Here is a 20946-nt window from a genome sequence, read left to right as displayed (position 1 = left end):
CGTGCGCGCGCTTACGCTCATAGCAAACTACTAAAGCTTACTATTATTTTCATCCCCTGTCGAGTGGGTGGTTTGATTTCTGCAGCCCGCATAAACACTCGCTATTATAAAAATAATAAACGGAAGTGTTCGGGGCGAGTCTCGCATCACTTACCGGCTGGAACTGACAGGGCGGACATCTTCAGTGGTTGGAGAAGCAACTAAAAATAGTTTCCAGTTGACGTTGGTTCGAACCGAGCTCGTCATCATTTAGCTACTGGTTTTACGTGGCTGTTTATGGCCCGCTGACGGGTTTTGCGGTGGTATTTGCATAAATTTTGCTCTTCCTTCTTAGACCCATCCGGCACGCCGGCACAAGAGTGGAATAATAAATGGCTCAGTAGGCCATTCATTAGCAAATTATTTGGTCGTATAATGTGGGTGGAGTGGGCGGTTTTGGCAACATTGTACCAAGATGCCGAAGGGGTCATCAATTTTGATGGCAAATTAATTGTACGTACCATAGACGGAGAATTTCCCTGGAATGCATAATCAACAGTAATTTGTCAATTTACTCACACTATCAGCCCATTCGGAACCAGTTCGATGTACAAATGCCCATTCATTATAGCGATAAATGAATTCAATACAGTTTTTTGAACAGTCGTACCTTATTTGAACGTTGCACAGGATCACTTCCCATCGATCTGTAACCGTTGCGTGTTGGTATAGCATTTCATTTCTCACCCCCCAAGAAATGGGTTCCAGCTTCCGGCTGTCGTAAAGGACGCTTCAAACAGTCACCTCTTGCAGGTGGTCATTTCGTCAAAAAGTTCCGTCCCCCGGGCGATTGCTTGAGTTTTAAGAAGCCACAACCTATGCTCTGAAACACTCGGTTCCATTACACTTTCACAACACGTGTTTCTGGCTGAATATTTGTTCGAATACCGTACGCAGCGTACGGCAAAAGGTAAAAATAGACGCATGTACGTCCGTCCATTTGCGGTGCTCAATGAAGCTGGAATATTTATAAAAAGGCACTCGGCTGCGTTACCACCGAAACCACCAGCACACTTACGGCGCTAGAAAAGTTAGATCCCTTGAAATTCATTCCGGAGTCTCGTGCCACAGTTTTGCATTATCAATCACACGGCGATCCCGGCACGGCCCGCACAAGGACACTTTCCATGAATCCCATTTGCATACTCAATGCGCCCCACGGACGGGAGCTGAAGGCGCGATTTGCGAGCATTTTTTGGTCCTTTTCGAACGTGTTGCGGTTCACGTGTTGCGCTCAGCAGCCGCCGTCGTGACACAGAAATTTGAAAGATCGTTCTACGAGTGCGCTCATAAATCACAAAACTGCTCGTTACCGTGGCCAGGACGCACCAGTTTGCGCTTTAAGCTGCTGCTCGCACATGCCGTCGACTTTTGACGCTCTCAACAAACAACTCGGGTGGTAGGGGTTTTCCCGTCCCACTTGCGGCGAATGGGTGAAAATGGAAATGGAAAAACGTTTACCGTCCTCGTGGGCAAGCGTTCGGAACGGGGTTAAACACTCGCAACCCTTGCATGAAGCCTTGTACTCCCATTCTTGTCAAATCGATGGCAATAATGGTGAGTTGTGGGATGGTTTGTTTTGCTTTTCCGATTCCTGGCTTCCTGGCACGCTTGGCATTTTTCGCCTGGCGGTGGGAAGGAGTTGGTGGGATGGCAAGAATTCTAGAACCCGTCAGGTGGCTGGGTCGTCGTGTGGTGCCGATATTGCGGCGAAAGCGAAATAAACACCGTAAATCTTACCAACCGAGAAACAGAGGTCTTGCTGTTCGTCGATTTCGCCACGCATTCAAAACCCGGCGCAACATAAGCGTGGTTTGCCCTTTCGAAGCAAACTAGCCCCAAATATTACGCGCTTGAGCGCCCCGTGATGCTTGCTCGCTCACCAACAAGAACAGATAATTTACGGTGCCACGAGCTCGACGAGTTTGATCGCCGCGAGTGTGAGGCAATTTGAGCTGCAATTTAAATTAATTACCACGCACGCGTTCGCAGATTATGCTAAACAGCAACAAGCTTACATCGCAGATCGCGTGATTACAGCAACACCTGGATGCTTTTCCGCCACACATCGATCAAGTGCATTATTAATTGTCACCGTCGGGCGATAATGCCAACCCAAAGGGCCATCGAGCTCGCGATTCGGCTGCTAGTTGAGGTTGTGATTTATTCACCACCGAGTAGTGAGATCGACAGAGCTCTAATTGAATACAAATCCTGCGAACCACGCGCAATTTCAGGCTCATGTAATGAATAATTGCAGTTAGTTGATATCGGAATAGTTAATTCCGAGTACATTCGGGTACAAGCAGTGGTATCGGATGTGAACTAAATGTACTGTTATTTCCGAGCTCCAAAATCGGCATATTGAGTTTCAGACGTGCCAATCGGGCGTCCTTAATCCAACCTCGGTGTTAGCTTTCTCTCGGACATCGTGATTGGATAATGCTTCGAGGAAATCCCCATCGCCTTGTTATAAGTTTTTATTTTATTCCTCCGTTGCTAAGCAACGCATGCGGGCTTCCGAGCAACCAAGAAAGCATCCGTCTTACACGAAACACGGCTATTTCTGCCCGCCAGATGGCGGATTTAATGCGCCCATGTAATCGCTCAATTAGAAATTTTCATCAAACAAGCTACACGCATCGTCGGCTCTCGGGAGAAGCAAATTGTATCGATTTTTGCTCGCCCACACTCTTCGGTCTACTTCAAGGACTTTTTTGCCATTGTTTTTACTTTGCTGCCATGCTCCCGACACGACCGAAACGACGTCAAATTCCACACACACACACACTCGTCAATAATTGCATCCATGTTGTTCGGGAAAAACTCCCACCCACGCCGAAACGGGAATCGTTTTGAGACACTTTCCGCCAGCGCCAGGATTATCGGTTTGGCTGGGATTGCAGTGCGATTTAATGGGAATAAAATTAGGAAATCAATATCCCTTGTTCCACTTGCAGCCCTCCAAGGCCTCTTCGAGTGGTTTTTTTTTCGCACGTTTCGTTCCCCGCTGCGACAATGGGCTCGTGTTTGCGTGATTATTTCCCCATTTTCCATGTGTTATTGCCCTTTCGGCCATTTCGGTATGCATGAAACATGCATCTGAACTTTATCGGTGCTCTCAATAACCGTTTCCGATGCCTAAATGACGGTCATTTAGCCAATGAACGATGCTGCGAAACATAATGCTAATCATCCTTATCCCCTTCAGCTGGCTGTTTTAGCTCGTGGCGTTTTCTTTTGGAAGGAGTCGTGAAACCGATCATTGGTTTGGTTTCGAGCTGGCTTGAGATCGACGTTGGGAAGGAAGTGATTAATCATTGTCATGACTCGCCTGTGTGGCGTTTAAGTGGATTCCGTGTCTGACTAGTCAGAGCCATTTGAGCTAATTGTTTAGCGCTAGCAGAAGTTACACAAATGAATTATTACTCAATGATAATGCTTGCTCTATCTACAAGCCGTGATGATGTATTTTAAATGGCACGTCGTTACGGTGCCTCGGTGCGGATTCATTTTTGTTTTATTGATTACAAGCGTCACCGGTTATTTGGTCCTTACGAAGGAACCTTTTACCGTGTAACGGTAAGAATCGTTTCCCTTTTAAGATGAAACATGATACCAGATGGGTGGTATTCATTTTCGCATCACGAGTTGGTGTAACAGCGGCAAAAAGCATCATGCAAACCTTGGAAATGTACACAATTCGTCATCTTATTTGCCATTTTATTTTGCGTGATTACCTTTTATGCCGTTTATTTTTTTTTAGAACTCTGTCTACCCAACCCGAGTGCTTTGCCCATATTTTACATCTCCTTGATTAATGATCAGCTTTAACTGACTTTTGTGATCCCGAAGAATTTTCATCGTAGATAACGTGGGTTTTGCGAAGCGAAAGAAAGTTTGAAAAAAGGAACGGCAAAAAAAAATTATTAACGAGGCGCTTCTGTCGGATCGATGGCTTTCCGCCAGAAACATAAAATCGTGCGTAGACGAGGTTAATTTTAATCATCTTGTAGGTTTAAAAAGGGGGCTTTAAATAATGGATCGTTTACTTGAGTTAGGATGATTCTCATTCGCCTACGCCTGTCAATACTCAGCTTTACGGCGGTTAGAATATTACGATATCTGTAGCTTTATACATAAATTATTCATAGAGAAATTCTTATGCGTTTTCGTATTCTTATACGTTATCATGCTGTACAGTAAAATAAGGGAATAGTAAAAAAAATTAAATTAAAGTTTAAATTATAAGACAATTTGTTTCCTTCGCAATAGAATCAGCCAATCCAGCACACTTGGCGTTTATACGTACTGCTTCGCCGAAAGCAATCAGTTTTTTTCTTCATTTCATGTTTTCTCAACAAAACATCATAAAGAAAAGGTACTTCATTTTGATTTTTTTTCCATTCACAAGTTGGTAGTCATGCTGCAGATTCAATCATATCCTGTGGCACCACGATGGTCCATTGAGAAAAATTAAGCTTCGTCATGACAAGTAGCGCTGACATCCCTAAGTCATCCATCCTTCAGCAAATCATGTGGTAGTCGAGCACAAAATTTATTTCAATTTGATTTATACAATGTGTTTCTCTGGTTGGCACCATATTTTTTTAAAAAGTTAAAATATACTAAAGTCATTCTTCCTCCCATTTTTTAGCATAAATTCTTTGAATCTCAGTCAAGTCATGACTGAAGTTGATGAAAAGCCGAACGAAAACCATTGCTTCAAAATGTAATGCAACTTCACTAGAGATGAGTGTTTCAGCCTTCATCTAGTTTCTGCATCTACATTCGTTAATGAAACAGTCTTTGCCTCATTCAAAAAATTTCAAATAAAAGATTTTCTCGTGCTTATAGACAACGAATACGATCTAAGCTGTATTTTAGCTACAGCAATGAATCATTTTATATTAGAAAAATAAGTTTTTTTTGGTTTGGAGTTGCAGGAACGATGCTTGACTAAAAATAGATCTAGCTTTTTCCGTCGTTCATTTCGAGCGGTTTTAAGTTGATCCGTTAAATTGAATATATTGAAATTTGAGTATATCATAGGGCATACCGACTTTGATAGCAGTTTTAAACATTTTTTATTGACCTATGAAACGTGTTTCATCACTATGAACCAATTATGTATACAAATTCATCTTGAGCCTTTTGAAGGTTTGGGCTTTGGGCCAGTCATATTGTTTCAAGAACTAACTGACTATCATATATTACGAAGTCTACGTGTGTGAACATCTACAATACCCGTATCGAGCCAATTAAAATCAGATCGAAAACGAATGCATTACTATTATCCAAAAAGGATATCGAAATAACTTCACTCTTTAGATGATATGCCACCGAAGAAAGGATCGGAATCTGGTCAACTATCGGCCTGTGGTGCTCTCCGAATGGGCTCAGTACTTCGATGAGTTATTAAAAGATCAATTCAAAAACGCTAGGAGGTTTCACTAACAGACGATATTATACTAGCTTCCACTGACTATCCATCGGCTGAAGAAAAATAAGGCACCTGGCACTGATGGAAAAACGGCTGAACTAATTAAGAATGAAGGTGCACCAATAGAACAATAAAATCATGTCATATTGTCGCTATGGAATAGAGAATGGAAGGCTTGTGATTGGATTTTTGGCATCATCTATCCAATGTACAACAAGAGAGACAAACTACAGTGCAGTACCTATAGAGTTGTTATAGTGACGCATATATTCCATTCCAGATACTGTGTACAAGAGAACAATTACACCTATGTCACGATTTCAAAACCGCAAACTGCTGTATAACCAGGCTTGCCAAAACGACAGTATCCTTCGTCACGTCGTTCTATAGGCTTTATTTACGCGTTTCACACAACGACGAAAAGAAATTAAGCAAGGAATTTATTAAAAAGGGAGCCGAAAAGGCGACGATAATTAAATCATCTCCGACACTTCTCAACACATGGCGTCTTTTGGGTTTTTCGCATACCAGAAAAGTGGAATGTCGCGGAAGACTGAATTAAACCACGTTACCTGGAGCTTGTATTTTGATCCCCTCTTCGAAAGATAGCTGTGCCATAATTACCTGTGTGTACTTACACCCACGAGCACGTGGAACACGATCGATAACGGAACCACGTGGAGTCCTTTGCAGGATACCTCCCAAAATAAAAACACGCACACGACCAGCAGGCCACAAAGGAGCTAAGCGGAACTGTCGTAGCACATTCGAAATAATTTACTTATTCGCCTCCGGTGTGTGCTCATACGGCCCGTCCACAACTCACGCCGGTTCGCTTTCATCGGTTCGCGGAAACGACTTACAACGTGTAATGCCGCACTTGAAACCGATACATACACCAAACCAGCGCCTAATGGATTCCCACTTGCAAGCCACCTCACACGTGGCAAAGGCGTGATTTTGCCAAAACGATCTCTCCCGGTGGAAGCTGTCCTCGTCCTTCATTAGCCTGTCCAGGAGCAAGTCAACCTGTTAAGTCATCGCCCATACGGACACGTTTGTCTGGGTTGGGGTTCATCTGTTTTGTGGACGGAAGACGATCCCTACCCTCCCATTTGAGGGTGGTCACATCCGGGCCCGAAGAAAGTTGCCTTACGCAAACGCGCCTCGCCACGTGCCACCACCTTCGCAGCTCGACAAGGACCGCTAATGTAATGTGCTTCCGGTCCTCGGTTGAATGTCCCTTCAAACGTCAAAACGGCATCCTCCGTGAGATGGATGCTCTTCAAGCTCAAGGACGATTATTAACCAGCTTGTTGGAGGATGCCTCCCTGCCGAAGGATGTCTTCTTCCGGTCGTATTCTCATGCCCTTTCGCCACCCACACACGCACACAGACATCTCTCTCTCTCTCTCTCTCTCTCTCTCTCTCTCTCCATCTCTCTTTCTTTCTGTCGTATGGTGCGCTGTTGAACCCATCAATCAAATGGGGCCGAAGGCAATTGATTAGCTTCGAAATCGAATGCGATTCAACGGCCCATGTGTCCCGCTCATGCGGCTTACGTGGAATTTCAAAATTGACCCAGATTTATTGAGTGTTTCCGGTTCGCTCCTGTCGCTCCACTAGCACTGCCACTCATCATTCAATTGGCGCTCGTCGAGCGAAATTTTCGCTGACAAGCAATCAAACGAGCACAAGCAAATGGCAACACCGGGCACGGTTTCAAAACAATACCGCTGGGAATTGGCTTCGTGTGTGTTTTCACGGGCGATTAGTTTTACGGCGTTGGATCCGTGGAAAAAAACACGCAGAAGGACAACTGGATTGGTGCGAACAAGACGATGCGCACGGAGCGAAAGCAATGCGATCGAAACTGCTGAGAAAAATGTGGGCAAAAGTGTACCGAGTCAGCTAAAATGTGCTAACATTTGATTAATGCAATGCACTCAACCGACCGAAAAAGTGTTCATCAACTAACAGCAAATGGTGGCCAACCGAGTCGACCGAAACTACATGCGATTCTTGCGATAGAACACTGTTTCTCGTAACAGATTTGTTTTAGAAAAGATCAGCTAAGCGTATTCGAAAAAAAAAGGCTCACCAAACGCAAGCCGATCAAATGATTCCTAACACGTCGAGATCTGTTCATCGAAAGCAACAGCAAATCAATCTACGGCTTTCTCCTTATTCGTCTCACAATACAGGCTCAAACGAGGCTCATTTTTCTTACAACATCTTCAAACAAATGGGCAAAGTATTCGGTTGTTCAGTTCCAAGATACGTACCAGCGTGGCGTAAATTGTGTTGCAGAATCATGTAGTTTTTGCTACCACCACGAAAGAGGCGCAAAAAGGGTTTGATTGTTGAACTGTTTCGTCGAAGAATGAAGGTTACAATATAGAAAGTATGAAGTCAAAAAAATCTGTCAGAAGTTCACGAGCATAAATTTTGAGCGATAAATTGACATTATTGATATTCATATAATAAGATTGTTTTCGTCAATTTCTACAATTGGAACATGCATGCATATTGAATAAAAAAATGACATACACGGTTGATGAACAGTATAGAGTAGTTGAGAGTTTTCACATCACAAACACAGGATTCCATTTAAATATTATTAAACAATACTCTTTGAATATTATCTTAAAATTTAATTGTGAATACATACTTTACAAATTAGATGCAAAATCATTCCCTTTAAAAATATCAATTTATTTTTCGATGTTATAAAATTTGCTATTTGATTCGATTTTCGTTAGTTTTACATTACAACTCTCGTGAAAGACTTCTTTATTTCTTTATTAAGGCATCCGAAATTATCGGAGTAATCAGAGAATGATTCAAAATAAAAGATATCTAGTAAATGATTTACGTCCGCTTGCAAAACCAGTGTGCCGATACGATTCGAAGCAGTGTTTAGTCGTCTCCCTCACACAACGATGATGCCGTTCCCCGACCATAGATGACGCTACTGTCGATTGCAACACTTTCGAGATTCGTTGGCAAGATGCTGTGAATGATAATTTGTCAAGAATCTATAGACACTAAACGTAACTAACACAATAAAAATCTATTAAAATATTTACAACAGCTATAGTAAGCTGCAAAATACATTAAAAACAATTTAGACATTAGATTTGATCCATACTTTGATCGCACTTACTTGTCATCGTGCTCTATCTCAACGGAACCGGCACTATGAATAAGAGTCATCATGATTTTTCGAAGGGTACAACACACACATACACCATCGGCTTTAGTTTGATTAGTTTGAAAAGGTTTTAATATTACTATCATGAAATTTTTCACAAACCCTACTCTGCTTCTTCGGCGCACGGCGAAGGCCATTCTAAGTTTTCGTTTAATTTTTGAGCAGACGTTTTTCTTACAAACTCTGCACCATACACAACATACCTGATCATACTGCCCGCTAGTAGCGGCAAGTGACACTGTACGATATAAATAGAAGTCCCTCTAGCTGGTACTTATATACGAACCTATTACGAAAGTAAATAGTGTATAATGCATTGCGTTGTCTCAGTACGGTTTTCAACGTTCTCAGTATGTATACAAAGAGAAAATTAAGTTAAATTTACATCCCGTCAACGAGGGGAACCTGCGGTTCTCCGCACAGTAACCACATATCTCACAATGCGTTAGTATGATGTGTGCATGAATGATTGTTGATATTTCGAAAAGTTTACCACGACCGAACGGCTAGTAACTCTACTTTTAACTCAGACGTACCGTCGTAGCTCCATTCCGAACGACACTCTCTTTTACACAACGACATCTAGCATATCGTAACTACCCTAGGCGACACAGTAAAATATTAGTCCCGCAGCCTCGGAGACCTAGTGAACATGGGTGAGAGTTTGCGTATGACTATTAAGAACAGGCATGGCTGATAGAGGCATGTTAACAAAAATGCGATGCTTGTTAGGGAGCGGTTGTAGGTTAGGGTTTGCAAAGCTGCTTGAGATGCTTTTGAAACTTCTATAGGACAACACATCACCCGCCGCATCCTCTACACAGTCGCATCACACATTCCGTCTTGTCCCGTCAGCTTTCCTTTCTTTTCATGGTTTGGTTTCTACTAAATTTTTGCTAAGCAAATCCACGCAACAAAGTATTCACAACTACTATACGTTCGCGATTGTAGGATATGAAGCGGCGAGAAGACTTTAGACATGCTAGCGTACGACAACGGTGACATACACAATTCACGAAGCGCATTCCTGGCATCACTAAACGAAGCGAGCTTGTTGTCTTTCAACAACAATCGATAGCTGCCACGAAGCTCGTGACATAAGCAGTAAAGGAGTATAAATGCGAGTGATTGTAGCAAAACAGACCAAACTAAAGAACAATCAATTTACAAACGGTGGTAGTCGGCGACTAAGACAGCACAGAGTTAAGCGAGAAGGCTGCCACCTAAGCTGAAACAGTCGGAAGCACCTAGTCCGTCGAGACATGGGCACGTGTGCAATATCGCCAAGGATGCATGCTGAGAAAACGGAACGCAATATAGCATGTTTGAGTGTGTTAAGGAACGTGTGACGGGCTAGTTTCACCACCACGTCAAACCATATTTGGAAAGCAACGAAATGTTAAACGACGTAATCTTCTAAAAAGCAGCTCCGTTAAATACGGTCATCCTATGCTGGCTGGTAGTTAACGCAGCAGCCTCTAGCAGCAATATTGTATTGCCCTGCATCATATCTATCGACGTCTCGATGTACATTTACCGAACTTAACAAAAACCATCCGATGTTCTTAACCCGTTTCAGGTAGCGCAACGACTACGAGATATCCTGCTCTGATTTAGCGTTTAATTTATTACATTGTTGCACTCGGTCACAACCAATCCTTTTAGTTTAGTTTCGGTTTCGCTGAAGCCGAAACTGTTCATAGGTTAGGCGATGAAGGTTGCTCTTTCTGAGTGTTCCATCTCTATCCATCGCACATCTTGCCTCGTATTCGCCAGAAATGCATGCAAAAATTCTTATTGTCCAACAGTTCCAACCATCGATCGCCTATTACGAAGTAGAATATAGTTAACTGTATACGCCGAGTTATGTATGAGGTGAAACATTGTTTGCTGGCAGTATGCGTGTCTCCGTTTCAGTACAGGTCAGCGTATCTGCTCCGAGGTTTCGCTGCGGATGTCTTCCCTCGACATTCCTTTGTTCCGAGTTATGTGTGTTTAAACGTACTATCACAAAAGTTGTTATCTTACGCTCTAATTCGCTTCTGCTTCTGCTCGCGCAGCTAGTTTAACGCATTATGCTGAGTTGTTCACCGACGCAGCTAATGCTGCAGCGCCGTGGAGTTAGTGTTTCCTGTTAATATCTCGCTCTCCGTCACATATATATAAGGTGTTACAGGACCGTGTGTATAACTGTATATATATTTATGTATATGTATATAATAAATGTGAGGATTGTGTGCTATTGCTATTGGTGTACGCTGGTGTATGGAGAGCAAATACCGTTTCCCTGATCTTGACCAAACATCCAAAATAACCGGCAGGCTGCGGTATACAGCGTCGTGTACGCATAAATGCACATTTGCGCTCCGTTACCTGATTAGTTTGTATCTCTTGGGCATGTCTGCGGGACGTGGGCGTTACAAGCACCATGGATTAGATCAGTCCGGCCGTTACCCGTTAGTCGCCGCAATAGACGGTCGGCTAACTGGCGTAGGTCCTGCGGATCGGCACCGGTGGTGGCGACTTCAGTCGGTCCTTCGCTCCGATAGGGATAGGGATGTGCGTCTCCTGAAAATGACAAGCACAGCCGTAATGTAACACATCAAATGAACGACTCTTGCCGGTTCCACTTACATGTACCCCGTTTCCGCGCTGTACTCGTTTCCAACCGGTGCTTCTTCGCCATGTCGGTGAGGCTGGTGACAGCGAACGTACAGTTGCTGAGTTCTCGTGTTTGGCGGCACCCTGACCGGACAGCTGACTGCGACAAGTGATCAGCACATCCTGCAGCAGATCGGCCGTGTTGAGCGGAAGTGGAGGCTTTGTTGCCACTAGCCCACTTCTAACGTGGCTATCATGGGGTAGTTTCGACGCAGTCAAGTGACGGCGATTTGGCGACTGGGGCAGAGATTGAGCACCTTTCTTGTGGGCCGGCTGGCAGCGGATGACTACCACATCTTCGTCTTCAGCGGCAGTGGTCGCGCTGGTCGACAACGACACCGAAGCCGCTGGTTGCAGCTTTTCAGTCAACGCGTCGCTCGAATCGCTCGAGGAACAACTAAGCACCTGTGCTCGGCCTCCTTCGCTCGGTGTTGGGCTCTGAGACAGTCTTTCGTGGTCGTCTTCATCGCTGCTGTCGCAATTGGCGTCTTTGCTTGGGCTCGGTCCATCCGCCGCCAACGTACTGCTACTTGTGTCCTTCGAATCACTAAGATCCCCCACACCTTCGCCATTTGTGCCGCCAGCGGCCACCGGCGAGTGTAAACTGCGCGTACTGCCGGATGTAAAGCTGACTAGTCGATAAAAGTCACGGGTGAAATTCGTACACGCCACTTCCTCGTCCTCAGAGTACACGATCTGTGGGAAAAGATAAAAGCACCTCGTCAGAAAATCGTGACCGGAAGAAAGCACACGTGGTGGCCGGAACGCGTACTTGTTCGTGTAGCAGAGCGGTTATGTCTTCAGTCTGCGTTTCCGTCGTAGTAAGAAAGCTGGAGTTCCATAACCACTCGTGGTTTTCCTCATCCAGCGCCGTAGCCAGCTCTTCCTGGGACATGCTCCAGTCCTCCATATCGGCCGTGCAGGGTTCTGCCGACATCAGCCATTGCTCGGGTTCCTCTGGTAGCTCTTCCAGATGTCCTTCCGCTGGTGGTTGCGGTTGTCCCGAGCTCATCGTGCAGTAGCCTTCGTCGCGGCTTTTTGCAGGACTGGCGTGGGTGGTGACGAGAGCTGCATTCTGCGCCTCCAGGTCGCGCACACGCCCCTTCAGGATGGCAACCTCATCCCGTAGGCTATCCTCCGCCACGAGTGCATCGACCACCTTGCGCATAATGTCGTCCAAACACGTCTCGTACTGCCTTACTCTTTGGTGTAGCGATTTGTTCTCATTTTGAAGCGCCAGCAGGCTGTTCTCTTGCTTCTGAAAGCGCACCTGAAAGAACATCCGTCCATTAGTACAATGTGGCATGCACGCACCATCGTCCCATAACTTACCTGAAGTGTTTTATGCTCCCGACAAACTTGCATCGACTTTCGATCCTTTGTCTTCATTGCTTTGCTCATGCTGTAACGGAAGATGGAGAAAGCAAAAGGTTAGTTTGAGCACATCAATATAACATCCGAGATATTACAACTTCCTGCGACCGTTGCCAGCCACTTCGGTTGCTAATGGAATGGAACACGTCGGTCCCGGTCTGGTCGGGAGGTCCCGAGCCACTACCACTAACCGCTAGTCGACGAGCCTTAAAGCAACCAGGATTGAGGATTATGGTTGCTACGGCAACGCTCTCAAAAAGGCATCACTTCTATCGCTAAGGATATCATAGTACCAACAAGTTTTCGCTAAATTCCTCCCCGGAAACTGATACGACCCTCCGTTTGGCAGGGATTTAAAAGTATCTTTTCGGATCGGATGTGAGATTTAAACAACCCTAATTTCCTCCGGGGATGGTAAAACAAACACGGATTCGACTAATTCCTTTTCGGTGAAGAAAGATTTCTCCCAGGCGTCTCGAGAGAGCTTCAGCTTCGTGCAGCATGACTAGGACCGAGAAGACGCCAAACAAGGAAAATGGGAATTTTAAATCGATAAAAAATTCATGCTCTTCCAACATAACCAACTGGGGTACCGCAGCCGGGGGCAATTCGGAGCAAACTGTCGTCCAACAAACCGAAGATTTGGCCTCCGGATCCGGACGGTGCGTGCGTGCGTGCATTTCAATCGGCTCTCGTCAGAGAACGACCCTTTGAGCTGGTGGGCTTTCGCAAGGGGATAGGACAGCATATATTTACCTAAAAGATTACACTTCCCTCTGGCACGAGCCCGACCCGGCACGCCGTTGAAGACGACTTTGGGTGAACAAAGAACGCCACAAAAAGGGTTCCACTCAGTGCGCGGCAACCAACCTCGATAGCATCGGCGTATTGTCCCACCTTGTCTGCTTAGTTTACTTTGCCTAATCGTCGCTATCCTGCCCACGCCATCTCTTCGACAAGTCCTTGAGAAAGAAAGGACCGTCTCGCCAGCAAAAAGTTGCGCTGTAGCAAATTCGGTTGCTCCAAAAAGTCGATCGCAAGACGCAAATTTTCTTTACCGTTCCTCAGGAGACCATAAATCTCATCCCATTCCCCACGTAGACCAACCGTGCGCCCTCCTCTTAGCCTCTATTTCGCCATTAAAATCCTAGGTTAAACGGAAAACCCACAACACACCCCCGCTTTCGCCTGGCGTTTCCTTTCGCCCATCGTCTTCCCAAGTTTCCACGTCTGGATCTGGGGGGGTTCCCGATTGTGACTTTTGACGACGAAAAGCAGATTTTGCGGAGAAAACGACTCCCCATTTCCATGACTTCCAATTGCGAGGCGGATACCTGTTCTTCTATCCCCGGATACGGGTACCACTGGTGTGAATCGGTTTACAAAATAAAACCACGCACAGCTCCGGAAATGGCAAGAGAAACAAAACAAAACCCTTCGGTATCACGGTCGCTCCGACGTAACGCGCTGGATGACGCCTTTCTGCGGACAAACCATGGCTACACGCCAGCCGGGATTTTCATATTTAGACAACTTATTATCAACGCAACGTAAGAACAAAGAAAGCAAAGGAAAGGTAAATATTTGCACATTTTTTCGGCTTGTTGCTACCGGGTGAAACCGAACTCGCTTAATGCCATGCCATCGCCAGACGTATTTCTGCATCTGCGCCTCATTGGTGTGCAGGTTGTTGTGTAAGCGCGCTGTTTTTTTATGTGTTTTTTCGGTACTTTAATAAACACAGGGGTGTGATTGTTTGAAACGGGCACCCTGCCGAAATTGGAGACATTTCTGGGCTGTTTCCCAGCTCACGAAGACTTCCCCTATTTCGAACCGCGAGCGGCTTTTGGGAGTGTAAAAAAACCTCCCCAATAAAACGTTTTATATTATGATGGCTTACTTTAAAATTCTTTTTCACACTCATATTGCACATGATCGCTAGGGGTTTGATGCACGCTTTTAATACTTACACTTCTAAGTGCTCCTTTATCTCCTTTTCCAATGTTGGCGAGTTACATTGACTCTGTGAATGAGAGAAAGAAAACAGCTTATTAGCAACATCATCATCGACAATCAGCGCACTTCCGCTTTACGCCTAACAAATACAAAACGCTTGTGGAAAATTGTCTCCCTACCCACCCAAGGCCCGAAACGGCGGACTCACCGCCCAATAGTGTTTTCATTAGCGTTCCACCGACCAAGCGCCCATTTTCACATCGGAAATGAAATGAAACAACGCGCGCGCAGCACAATTTCCCATCCTAGAGCTCGAGCAAAAACTTTTGCATTCAATTAAAACCAAAACAAAGTGTCACACGGTATCGGTCACAGGCTTCGGTTCCGGCGTGGCATAAAAAGAACCGGCGTCAGCCGCATCTCATCGCGCTCCGTGACATGAAGGGAAATTCAATCGCAACTCCGCCACTACTCCCCAGCTAGACTCCCCAGCTTTTCCACACGACTCCCACGAGGATGGAAGCAAACGGGGAAAAATGGGGGAAACGGAAAAAACGGCAACCCTTGGGTGGGGCGTGGAAAAATTTAAATTCACTCCAGGAAGGAAAACTTCATCACAAAGACACAAGAGCCATTCGGAAGTCATCTTTGCGCAGGCCGACCACCACCACTTCACCGTCACTACTACCCCGCGTTCCCATTGTCATCATCTGCTTGTGCTTGTTCGCGTCAAAAGTGGAATCCTCCATGGTACGGAATGTCCTCCGTTTATCTATTTTCCCTCCATTTTCTCTGACGCCACGCTGGAGGAGAACGTTTATGTTGCGCTGATGGGCTTTGCTGCGACAGTAGTGATGAGAACCCGTGCTGGCCGTTCGTTGAATTATCCGTTAAATTAGAACCAACGCAATATGGAGCCCGGCAATCGGCGAAGAAAAGCTTGACAATGACGCCCGTTGTCCATGGGCCCTCACGCCGCTTTGCACAGCACACGCCGCTGAAATGCTATCTAGGCAGCTTTCTTGGCGCGTTTCGTTTGATGTTTTATGTATTTTCGGAAGCTAGCTTCATCGTACTGCGCAAGAGTCCGAGTTCCGAGGTTTACGACCGCCTGCGATGGAGCCGCCCGGAAGGAGCCAGTGGTGGAAATGGAAACAGACTAGAGAGCATCATAAACATCGAAACCTTTTCCCAATTATCTGCACACAGGCCAGCAGTGAAACCGCCATTCAACGGCAGAAACATTCAATCATTAGGGAGATGCTCTGATTGATTAGCAAAAAATGAACTGGTCCGAGTTTCGCAACCCCTTTTTTGCCGTAGAGAAAAAGGACCGTTTTGCTTCGACGCACGCTCGGGGATTTTCCGTTTCCCGGCCATCGGGAGCCGATAAGGGACGAATGCGGATGGAAAACTGAGGGTCGAGAATGGCCCTTGAATCTGTCACCGGTGAAGCCGATCTACACACACACGTACAAGAAGGAGGCGCATTTTATTGGGCGGTTGAAAATTTTTACGCACGTGTTCCATTTCCTCATAGCCGCGCGCATTCTTTTCTGTCCCATTAGCTTTGCCATTAAAGCGAAGCGTGCCTTACGGGATGGATGGAGCAAGAATGTGTAAACATATAAAAACGGGAAGCGAAAACACACACACACACAACATGTTCACAACAAATGCCACACGCGTGTCTCAGCACCATAATGAAGCATAATTCTGTGCATATTTACCAACCGGGCAGCATTCATCAGTGCCGCGTTCTCGTTCGTCATTGTGTGCGGTGGTTTTTATTTTATTTTATTTTTCAGCACCCCTTTCTAGTTCCCTAGGGCAGGCTCCACTTTCCGGCTACCAGTACTGTTCCGCACCAATGAAGCGATGAAAGCAATAGAACCAATCAAACGAAAAGCCACTAAGTGGCGCAATGGATTAGGCGACGCCCCATACAACAAGCAAAGCGCGTGGTGCCGCCTTTGCTTCGAATGCAATAAAATATGCACATAACCGAGCCCCAAGACAAATGGCACCCAATTCAATCACGGCGCCTTTGAACCGGGCCACCTAAGAAAAATGAGTTTTCCGATTTGTCGCTTGAGAACATCCGGATCTTCGGAGAGGCAACGCAAAGCTACGGAAAAACCCATAATTCATACATCATCGTGGGGCGTGAAAATATACCACAACATAATGCTTTTCAAATGGACCACAATTGCTGCTCCTAGCAAAGAACCTTATTGTCAAAAGCTGCTTGAAGGCTTAAAACTGAACTATTTCATCAAAATATTTCCATACGGGAGCCGGAATTACTGGAAAAGGCTACGCGTGCAAGTGAAGCATTTCCGGTGCAAGGAGCCACATTACTCCACTCGGTTCGGAGATCGAAATAATTCTCAGTCATCAATTATTCATTTTTGGCCTCCGAATTGGCCTCTCGTGTCGCCCTTTTCGTCTGCTCGCATTTCCTCATTTCGACGATTGCACTTTTCCTTCGGTGTTCGTCTGTAGGTGTGTGTGTGTGTGTGTGTGTACACACTATTTCCGGAACGCGATCTAATTGGCCAGATTGCACGGCATTACTTTGAAAGGAAGCATTTTCCCATCCCCGCCAGGACGACGGACGGCCATTTTAGGTTGACCCCTCGCAGAGTGAGTGCCAGTTGTTATTGAAAAAGCCCATTTTCCATCGTAGGCGTCGTAGGCGAGTCGAGTCCACCCGGTCGAAGGTTTGCAGCTTTATTCACTGCTTGCCTTCACAACTCACTTGACCGGTACACGGGGCGTTTTCCTTCAACTTCTAGCCATCGTCTCGTCCCGAACTTACGGAAAGGTCAAACCTCGACGAAGCGCAAGTACGGAAAGTGAAATGACGCGAACGAAAGCATGCTGGGTGGTGGGTGTGTTCGCTCCATTTGCTGCCACCAAAGCACATTTATTTCATTTTCATTAGCGAGACGACAACGGGACACCACCACCACCACGACCCCGGAGGGTGGAGTTGCTATTCCATAGGCTCGTGTTCGTCTTTCGGAAGCTCTTTTGGAAAGGGATGAAGTGCGTTGCGTTAAGTGTAGGGGTGGCAACTCCGTCAGTCGGAAAAACCCACTGGCGCCAGGAAGCGACCGAGAGACCGGCTCAAGACGTCCTTCGTTCAACGTTCGTCAGAACCGACCCTTCGAAAACTGCCCGTCGATTAAAGACTCTTTTTTCGTGGACCTCCCCGTTTGGAAACGGAAAATCGTTTTCCACTCAGTCTTACTTATGCAAAATCAATTACTCGGTAAACATGGCACACTCAAACATGGAGCGGCAAGTTCGCAAAATTTGATGACCTAAAGGCGAGTATAGCGGACGAAGAAAAAAAATGGCATAAATTTGACGAACCTTTCGTCCTTCACAGTAACTGTTTTACTTTCGTCCTATCCTCTTCCTCGCACCAACTACGGTCTGTTTGCTTCTTCCCACCGGAAAAAGGGCTCCACCGAAAACAATCCCTCGGACCTGAACTCGGATGCGCCTTCCACACTTCCACGCTCTCTGGCGATTTTGAATCGGTAATAAAATGCGGATCATATTTCTGGTAATAAAGCAAGATTTTATCTTCTCATACGCACACCGTAAAAAACCCCGACCGGATGGACACCCGAACCCCGGACCCGGTTACGGATCCAGATTACCATCCTGCTGCTGCTACCCTGGTTTGTGGCTGGCATGGCAAAAAAAATCTCGTTCTTCACCGCACTGAAAATGATCCCCTGGGATACACTCCCGCCGGCTGTGTATGTGCCCGCAAGCCAACCAGACGCACAAAGGATCCCCCGGGCGGGTTTTAGGACTGGTGGTGTTGCAATGGTAACACAGTGAATATTTTGCCGTGTCTTCTTCCCGGTACACGCGTGTGTGTGTGTGTGTAGTTGAACGACGTGCCGAAATCGTCCGATTTCCCAACACTAACACAACCACGTGCAACGTCCTCGCATAAGCGGCATTACGTAGGTATTTCCCACACACGCAACTCCGGCGCAACTCGGATTGATTGGGGAGTTGGGGGGTCTGCCCATCGATGGGAGCATTCCCACTTTTGTTTGTTGGCGTTGTTGTTCGTTTGTTCGCTCGCGGAGCCGTGTTGAATGCGTTCCAAAACCAGTCGGTGAATGCAGAACGCCTACGCTTCTGTCCCTTCCTGCTAAGGCTGTCGTGTGTGGTAGATACTTTAAAAGCAGTGATAAAATGTTGTTCCCCACGCAAGGTTCATTCATGAAGGGTCGAGTCTGTCGGCGATCCAACTGCCCCACGGAGCTGAACGGAAACTTGGAGCGGAAATTTAGTTCATGCAGCACACACGCAGGACCAAAGGGCAAATATAAGCCGCGTCCAGGGAATTAGAGGTTGCGAGTATCTGTTTGCCGGGCACAATGTGTAAGGGGTTTATATTTTTGCATAACCCCTTTGTTGATGAGAGCCAACCGGTACGATCTAGATTATTTTTAAATGCATGAACATTGACGGGTTCCTCCTATATAGTTTTTTGGAACAGTTCATTTTGTTATGCATTTCATCATTTGCATGCCTATAAGTAGAAAACTTTCAGTAGGATTGCTCTTAAAAAAACACAAAACCAAACTTCAATGCTTCAGAGTTAGGGATTCGAAACGGAAAAAATACCCCCAAAGAAACGCTCATCATCAAGCTCTTAGCGATTGTCATGATGTACTTCAATGTCGCTCCAAACTTCGATGCTTTCCGTGAATCCCCTCCAATCGAGACGCAGACAATATAAACGCTTAATGAAAGTTCCTGCGCAGCGACATCGAATCGAACAGAATTTGCCAACGTCTTCTGTCGGTTGTCGGTAACAGCCCTTATCTGCACACCCCTAAATGACGATGGTGGGCTCGCAGGCACAATAAGTGGAAGCAATCAGGTGAGGAAAATGGGCCCCCAAAATAGGAACTGATTCGGTTCGATTGCCAGATTATAAAACCAATTCCGGGGATAATTCAAATAACAGATCATCTCAAGGCCTCATTCCGAGGCCTCCCACCGACCGGTACGGAGGGCTTATCTGTTTCCTTCTCCTTCAACGACTTTTGCGACCGTATTCGGTGGCATCTCGCTACAAAGACAAAGAGATTTTCTTTCAATTTCATCATCCCCTCCATTGCGACGAGAAAGGAAAAAGGAATCGGCTGGGACATGCGAACGGTTCGGATGCGCAGTAGAACCAACAGATCCCACCCACCCAAGACGCTCTTTTTCGTATCCCTGCGGAACCTTTAGAGGCCCTTTTGCTGGGGTTTTCGAGCTAGTTCAAGCTAGCATTTCACCAATCAATCGTGAATAAAAACGACACCCACTCTGGGATTGATGACTCCGAATCGCCAGCTGCGATTGTCAGCTTCGAATTTAAAACATTTTCAAACAAATAAAAAAAATCCATATTTTTTGCGCACTTTCCCAGCGCGCACGCACAAACCATAATTCAGTGGTGTAAACTTCCGTTCATTCCGATACACCAATGGAGATTTTGTCACTTTCACGTTTCCGTTAAGGCGTACCTACGCACCCTGGAGTTTGTCACCAGGCTTCCCTTTGGTTGTTCAGCCTCACGGGTTCACGTGCCGTCATCCCCACTAGCGGAACTTTTCTTTATTTGCTTCCGTATTGGTATAAGTCCTTTCGAGCTGGACAACTTTTTCGATTTTTTTCCTCCACGTGAAACTTTCAACGGAATTGATAGTTAAGCCCGGTCCCCTGATCTGGGAGAATGTGACGCAGAAAAAAAGCCCATTGGAAAAACCCCTGTGCTGTCCGCTCGGAACGCAATTCAGGCGGAAGGAGATTTTCAACTTAAAGCCTTCCTGTGCTCTCTTGCTGCCTGTCGTACACGAACAGGGGGAGCTCGTATAAAACGCTGTAGGTGTGTGAGTGTCAGGAAATTGGAGGCAAACCCGAAAACCGGAAGCCACAGCGTGCGGCGGCCGGCTGTACTTGCGGATGAAAATTAAACACAGCCAGTGTAACAATTTGCTTTACGAAATGCAAACTTCTTTGTGCTTCTTGGTTCTTGCCACCGTTTTGGGTGTACTTACTTGGTTTACTCGTTCTTGTAGCTTTAATAAGGCCTCTTCTAGTTCCGCAATGCGAGCTTCCAACAGTTCCTGGAAATGAGTGGAAAAAAGGGGGAACGTGAATCCTGTGAAGGGTTTCTCGGTGCACGGTTATCATTTTCCACGCCTCTAAGCTCTGAAAACTTTGCGCA

General features: G+C 45.9%; 1 protein-coding gene across 1 annotated transcript in view; it reads right to left on the bottom strand.

Moving 5' to 3' along the window:
* Positions 1-11030: 11030 nt before the first annotated feature.
* The window catches only part of LOC128725152 (uncharacterized), a 41083-nt gene continuing 31167 nt past the window's right edge, over positions 11031-20946 (bottom strand). Inside the window, exons 3-8 of the mRNA XM_053818873.1 lie at positions 20777-20845; positions 14702-14754; positions 12690-12759; positions 12130-12627; positions 11331-12053; positions 11031-11264 (exon numbers count right to left, since the gene is read on the bottom strand). Of these exons, the coding sequence (XP_053674848.1) occupies positions 11178-11264; positions 11331-12053; positions 12130-12627; positions 12690-12759; positions 14702-14754; positions 20777-20845 (1500 nt within the window). The 3' untranslated portion in view covers positions 11031-11177. The remainder of the gene's footprint in view (positions 11265-11330; positions 12054-12129; positions 12628-12689; positions 12760-14701; positions 14755-20776; positions 20846-20946) is intronic.

Source organism: Anopheles nili, chromosome 3, assembly GCF_943737925.1.
Source record: "Anopheles nili chromosome 3, idAnoNiliSN_F5_01, whole genome shotgun sequence".
Lineage (NCBI taxonomy): Eukaryota > Metazoa > Arthropoda > Insecta > Diptera > Culicidae > Anopheles > Anopheles nili.
The sequence above is the reverse complement of the archived record's forward strand: the minus strand, read 5'-3'. Positions and strand labels throughout refer to the sequence as shown.